General features: G+C 36.1%; 1 protein-coding gene across 2 annotated transcripts; it reads right to left on the bottom strand.

Moving 5' to 3' along the window:
* Positions 1-833: 833 nt before the first annotated feature.
* Positions 834-5,591, bottom strand: LOC131023848 (chloroplastic group IIB intron splicing facilitator CRS2-B, chloroplastic-like). 2 transcript variants are annotated; one of them, XM_057953460.1, is made up of 9 exons: positions 5,289-5,591; positions 4,004-4,226; positions 3,771-3,855; positions 3,616-3,683; positions 2,452-2,502; positions 2,249-2,322; positions 1,375-1,433; positions 1,225-1,301; positions 834-1,153 (listed from the first exon to the last, which is right to left on the bottom strand). In XM_057953460.1, exons 1-9 carry the CDS (start codon positions 5,588-5,590, stop codon positions 1,037-1,039), a joined length of 1,056 nt encoding a protein of 351 aa, XP_057809443.1. In that variant the 5' UTR covers position 5,591; the 3' UTR covers positions 834-1,036. The 2 variants fall into 2 exon arrangements, with proteins under 2 accessions (XP_057809443.1, XP_057809444.1); XM_057953461.1 differs by having other exon boundaries at positions 4,462-5,583.
* Between the last annotated feature and the right edge of the window lie 725 nt (positions 5,592-6,316).

Here is a 6,316-nt window from a genome sequence, read left to right as displayed (position 1 = left end):
GGGGAAGACCGAGCTCATTTGCATGCTTTGGGCCGAGACAACCCACAATGCTATCAAGGGCACCGATCAAAATGCACTAGTCTATTGGGGTGAAATCACTTGGAGATTCAACGAAGGTCGCCCCACCGGCACTGCGACTGGCGACAACAAACAAATCAAGTCGCACTTTCAACGCGTCCAAAAGGACATCAAACTTTGGGAAGCCGCGTACAAAAAATGCCGAGCCAATTGGGGGAGCGACATGAGTGATGATCAAATCACTTAACAAGCTCAAGAAAAATATCAAGCCAACAATGGGGCTTTATTTAAATATTTTGGGGCTTGACCTGTTCTCTGCAAATCTAAAAGATTCTCATCCTCCAACAAGGATGTCCACTCTTTAAAGCGTTCGAAGAATTCCGATAAGAAGGTCGAGTCGTCAACACAAGCAAAAAAGGGAAAATACTACGAGACAATTAATAGAATCGCAAACTCCATCAAGGCTTTCAGCCAGACGCAACGCGAACTTGCTTCTCGAAGCAAACAAATTGAAGATGGAAGCAAAGGAATTGACCTTGCACAAGTCAATGACTGAGGAGTTAAAAAACATCGAGGATGGAACTAAATTTTTTGTTTATTATAATTTTAATCTAGTTTATTGTCATGTTTAAAATTCAATTTAACCAAATTTTTAATTTCAGAAGGCAATATTTATTTAAATTTTGAAATGCATTTAAATTTGAGAAATGAGAAATAAAATATTTAAAGCCCGTTTTAGAGCCCCCAATGTGGAGGACGGATTCTTAACTGGGGTCCACTGTCTTGAAGCCCCAAAGCCTACAGATGCGAATGCCTTAAAAATTAAAACTTGAGTATACTTCGTATATTTTGAGATATAACATCGATATTTTAGGGTGAGATTTTTAACCCAGTGACCACTAATACCTGTAGTTGATAAATCCTGGGATATTTGACATAATGGCTATTTCCCACAAAAGCCCAGAGAAGATTAATAGCATTCTTTATATCCTACATTACATTACATCTCTAAATACAATCAAACTTGATGATACTTGTATTTCTGGCCAAGATTGAATCTTTTTATTCGACCAGTGAATCCTTCTAGTACAAGGCTCCTCGCCGCCTCGATACCTTGTTCCAGTGCAGCATCCACCTGTTCACTAACAATTTAATTTAACCCTTCCAACCCTAGTACACTCCAACAAAAGTTCATAATCAGCATACCTGTCTTCTTTCCAAGGTGCTGAATTTCTGAAGAAGAAAAGCCTTCATATCCATTGTACCAGGCGGATTCCCAATACCTGCAAATATTGGGTATGCTTTAGTCATGAGCTCTAGCAGTAGGACTAGGGATTCAGTTAAGAATCTACTGACCTATGCAAAACCGGGGAAATTCACGACGCCCATCTAAGTGTTCCATAACACTCTTCACCCTGTCAAACAAGAACCCCAAGCTTTTACAAGCTATCGTATAATGATGTGACTAGAGAAATTTAATTATTCATTTCGATAGATTGTTCGAACCAATTTCAATTCACGACAATCTGAATTTAGCATAAAGATATAATGAAGAGAGCAACTTATCAACACATGAAGTTACTAATAATCTTAGGGTGCATTCTCTTTGATGGAAAAGGGTGGAAAACATATATTTTCACTCTTTCTCCACTCTTTGCCTATGTTCTATGATGGATAAATTTTCCGGGCAGCCCCCTTTCCCTCCTTTTCATTCCAATTCAAGATAATATTATCATGGGGGGTATTTGATGTGATTATATTTTCCCATGTTTTCCATCCTAGAGAACATGGGATGAAAAAAATGGGGACCACTAAAATGTGATAGCATTTTTCCATATTTCATTATCCCTCGTTTTCTCATGATAAATTTGTAACCAAAGAGAATGCACCCTTGAAGACAAGCTCTGTTTTCAGAAAGATAAGCAAATAATGAAGGAAAAAGAGTAAGAGAAAAGAAAGAAGAAGACACAGAAGAACAAAAAATAAATCGACAAAAAGATATCCTCCTAGCAGATGTAAAAAGAATGAGACAAATGAAAGGACACATACACACAGGGAACTATGATCACATGACTTCCTAAATGATAAGTAACAATTAGCATGATCATAGTGTTTTTTCTAGAATTGCAAGTGCGGCACAATAGAGTTCAAGACAAAATTTCAATCAATATAAAACTCATGAATGATTTCTTTGACAATTTTCTTCATAAGCTTTATCTAGAGACAATACCCATTGTGGTGACCATGTCCTCCTTTAGGTTGAAGCCTCAAAACTCCATTTGGCAAGCTCATCTCATCATAAACCTAGAATGGTTTTCCGAAAAGAAGCCAGAATTTGTAAAGTGTGGTTAAATCATGTAGTTTATTTATTTTTATAGAAAATGAAAAAAAGGAAAATTTCATTCCATGTAAAGATTTACGGTATGAGCTGACCAGTAGAATGTGACGCAAGGGCACTTGATAATATGCAGCCAGCGACCCAACCTGGTAGCATGGGACAGATAGAAAGAATTAGTTTCATAAGAAAAGAAATATCTACAAACTACACTATACTATACAGAAAGGCCAAGGGCAATTCATAGTAGACATTACTAGGTCCTTAGAATATGATATTAAGGGGGCGTTTACTTTGCATGATTGAGTATTTTTATCTTTCATACTAGGATTGTTTCAATCCCACCCTTTCAATGGGATATGAATCAAGCAAAACTAGCTCAAATGATAAAAGTTATCAAGGGCCTTGGGATATCCCAAAGTTTCAGCCCATCTAAGTAAACAAGGGATTAGGCTTATTATTTTTATCTATCAAGGCTAATCATCCAATGTAAACGCCCCCTAAGTCTTCTAAAATACTCTGTATGATCGATGCTAAAGTTGCCAGAGGTAGAGTTGATTCTGGTCAGAAAAATCATGCTTCAAATATATAATCACCAAATTCCATTAAGATGAGTTCGAAACCCAATCCAAAGAAGATTCAATTGAGCTGCTTAAGGATAGTTCATCTGATAAAAAAATCACTTGTTGCACAATATCTCAGTAGAAAACACAACCTTTTTTTTAGCATTGGGAGGATTACTACAGAACGAACAAAAAATAAAAGGTCTCCTATTCTGCTATTCATCAACATCATTCACTGAATCCACCCCATTCCAGAGTTATGTGACATTTTAATAGGGAATGCATACTCTGATTAGCAACAAGCAACAAATTCATGCTAAATTAGAAAATTGCTGCAAAACTTCTTATATATGGAAAATGACTATGGCTAGAGTTATGACCTAGATAACAAAATTGGTATGTTAAGCATTATTTACAATAATGCAAACTTGACAAAAGTACTAGGTAGCAAACCAATGGCATGAGTATATAATGTAATACATCATACAAGGGCAACTCTTGTTTTGCAGAACATAGCATCCATAGCTGAAGTTCAAAACAACAGCACTTAATCAAAGATTATTTTTTCATCACCAAAAACTAGTAAAAGAACGAGGGCAGATTCCTCAAACAGACAAGGTTTTTACTCCTTACCATGGCATAACTTTATCAAACATTAGAAACTACTTAAATTTAACAAGCATAATGTGGAGAACAAACCGCTTCTCCGCTGAAGTTCATGTATGTCTGGGGTTTAGCTAATAAAACTGGTACTTCTCCAATTGAACCTGCACTGATTGCATTCAGACATGCAACTTAATGAATACTTCTTTAAGGAGGGCTAGGGAGAGAGAGAGAGGTGAACAAATAAGCACCTATGCCAACTAATGCTTTCGACTGTATAGTGTTCATCACAATGCCTTCCACTTGAGAGATGCGATCAACCATTTCAAACCCGACCTAGTTTTCATAAAATCACAAAATTTTCACAGTAATAAGGTGCATATCATATCCTATTTCATAAGAAGTTGATAAGAATAAAAATAGGTTCAAGAAGAAAAGCAGTAAGACATATGAAGCAATGCAAATCAAGAGCAGAAGCCAATACATTGTGGCGGGTTCCGTGATATTTGTTTCCAGGGTTCCCTAATCCCACAATTAGCCAAGGAGTGTACTCGGTCTTGACCCCATTGGGCTCGGCTGTGGAGGCAGAGACTCGAAACCTTGTTGGAGCTGAATGCTTTTCATGACAATTTGGAACTTTCACTCTGGGATAAGAGATGCTGCTGCTCGTGCAAGTATTAGGAAAAGAAACTGCATACAACATCGACCTGAATACACCGATTCTATATCAGATATTGTTTTGCATATTATTGAAACCCCATAAACATTTTAATTTTCAAACAAAAAAACCCCGAGCTTTCACCGAGTGAAAATTGAAAAATAAACTAAAAAGAGGAAATAGGTGGGAAGATTTAGACTTGGAGTCGTGAAATTCAGAATTTGAGAAAATCGGTAGAGATGATTGGGGGGGGGGGGGGGGGGGGCGGGGGAGAAGAGACGAGCCTTTATTGATAGGCCTCCAATTTGTTATAGGTAGCACGAACACGTGTTTATTGCCGTCGCCTTTGCTGATGAGAGATTGTTTTACAGAAGAAACTGTTAATGTGAAGTGCGCACCAATGGCGACTGGCGAGAGTAGCAGGAATTGAGAAGAAGAAGTAGAAGCATAAACAAAGATGCTGCGGCTTAAGATTTATGGATATTTTCTTTGATTTTTACTACTTTGAGAATCTATCTATATATGAAAACACAGTTGCTAACATAAACTTTTTGGCGCCATTTTAGGAAGTTATTTTTACTGATAAATTATGCAGTTTTTTCCACTTCCACATCTTACACCACAAAAATCACAAATTTGCCAAAAATAATCGACCAATTTCTATACCAACAAGATGCCCAACAAATTTTCCTATCTCAATTTTTCAGAAACCAACATCATCATAACTCTAAACAACTAGAACTTCAGTTTTCAAATCGGATTATATCAAGAAACCTTCTTTTAAACAAAATAAAAAAAGAAAAATTCAAAATTCACCAACCCACAAATAGGTACAGTTTGAATAGCAGATAAATACAATAGAATTCAAAAATCGCGGATGGAGAAGAACGAGAAGAAAAAGGGGGATATTTGAAGCCCTAAGGCACAAACTCGGAGCCGCGGAGGTCAGAGAGGCGAACTGATGCAACTGTAGAGGTGAACTTCTCGAGGCTTGCTGCGCTACTGCTGATTTTCCATTTTGCAGCTGCTGGCGGAGAAGACGGGACCGGTCGGTCCTTGCGGTGGCGAGTGAGAGGCGAGGCGGAGGGAGCGACGAAAAAGGGGGACGTACCGTGCTACAGCTGCTGCCGGAGAAGGCAAGGTGGGAAGATCCGTGCGGCGCCGAGTGAGAGGTGAGAGAGATGCAAGGCTACGAGAAACGCAGAAAGTGAGAGAGAGGCGGAGAGGGCGACGGTTTTCTGGTGTGAGGGAGGTGAAAATACAAAATATTCCTATAAAATTTCTAGCGTGGAGTGCTTCCAGAAAATAATTGATTTTTAACATAACCAGCTTTAATTTACTTAATCCAGCCCAATTCCAATTTTTCATGTTGTCAAAAATCTTAAGCCCAACAAAAATATTATTATACCCCATATTCTATTATAATGCCCATCTTTCCATAATACTATATACTCCCTCCCTCTGTCCCATTAAAGTTGGCAACATTTCTATTTTGGGTGTCCCATTAAAGTTGGTCACTTTTTAAAAATGACAAAAGTTTACTTTAATTAAGTCAACAATTACTCACTAATTTGGTCAAAAATTGTAGGCCACTTTCTAAAAATGCCAAAATTATTTTAATTAAGTCAACAATTACTCACTAATTTGGTCAACAATTGTAGGCCACACTTTATTAAAACATAACACTCAATTTCTTAATCTCCGTGCCGAAACAAATGTTGCCAACTTTAGCGGGACGGAGGGAGTAACTAGCATTATTGCACGGGAAAATATTTTTTATTTTTATATTTATATAAAATTAATATTAATTCAATTATTATACTTATAACTTATAAATATAATAAAAATTTAATTATATTTGAATATATTTGAATTAAAAATTAAAAAAAGAATTCACAATTATAAATTTTGATATTATGAAAAACAAAAATAAAAAATAAGTTAAAAAATTAAAAATAAAATACTAATTAAAAATATATTTATTCAAAATAGATGAGAGAGGAGAGAGAAATTTATAAAACTTTAGTATTTAAACAAATTTAATTTTTACATTTTTAATCAAATATTTTCATAAAATATATTATATTAAAGCTCTTATCGTGATCTTTAATTTGATATGCATATATAATATTTTATAAT

The sequence above is a fragment of the Salvia miltiorrhiza genome, chromosome 4 (genome assembly GCF_028751815.1).
Source record: "Salvia miltiorrhiza cultivar Shanhuang (shh) chromosome 4, IMPLAD_Smil_shh, whole genome shotgun sequence".
NCBI lineage: Eukaryota > Viridiplantae > Streptophyta > Magnoliopsida > Lamiales > Lamiaceae > Salvia > Salvia miltiorrhiza.
This window is presented reverse-complemented; position numbering and strand designations above follow the sequence as displayed.

Excerpts from the sequence above, each read along its gene's own strand:
- LOC131023848 (XM_057953460.1), bottom strand. The coding sequence starts at position 5,590 with ATGGGGTATAATAATATTTTTGTTGGGCTTAAGATTTTTGACAACATG. Across the intron at positions 1,434-2,248 it reads GGACATGGTCACCACAATGG|GGTGAAGAGTGTTATGGAAC; the intron begins GTATTGTCTCTA and ends CTTGTTTGACAG. Across the intron at positions 1,154-1,224 it reads GCACCTTGGAAAGAAGACAG|GTGGATGCTGCACTGGAACA; the intron begins GTATGCTGATTA and ends GTTAGTGAACAG.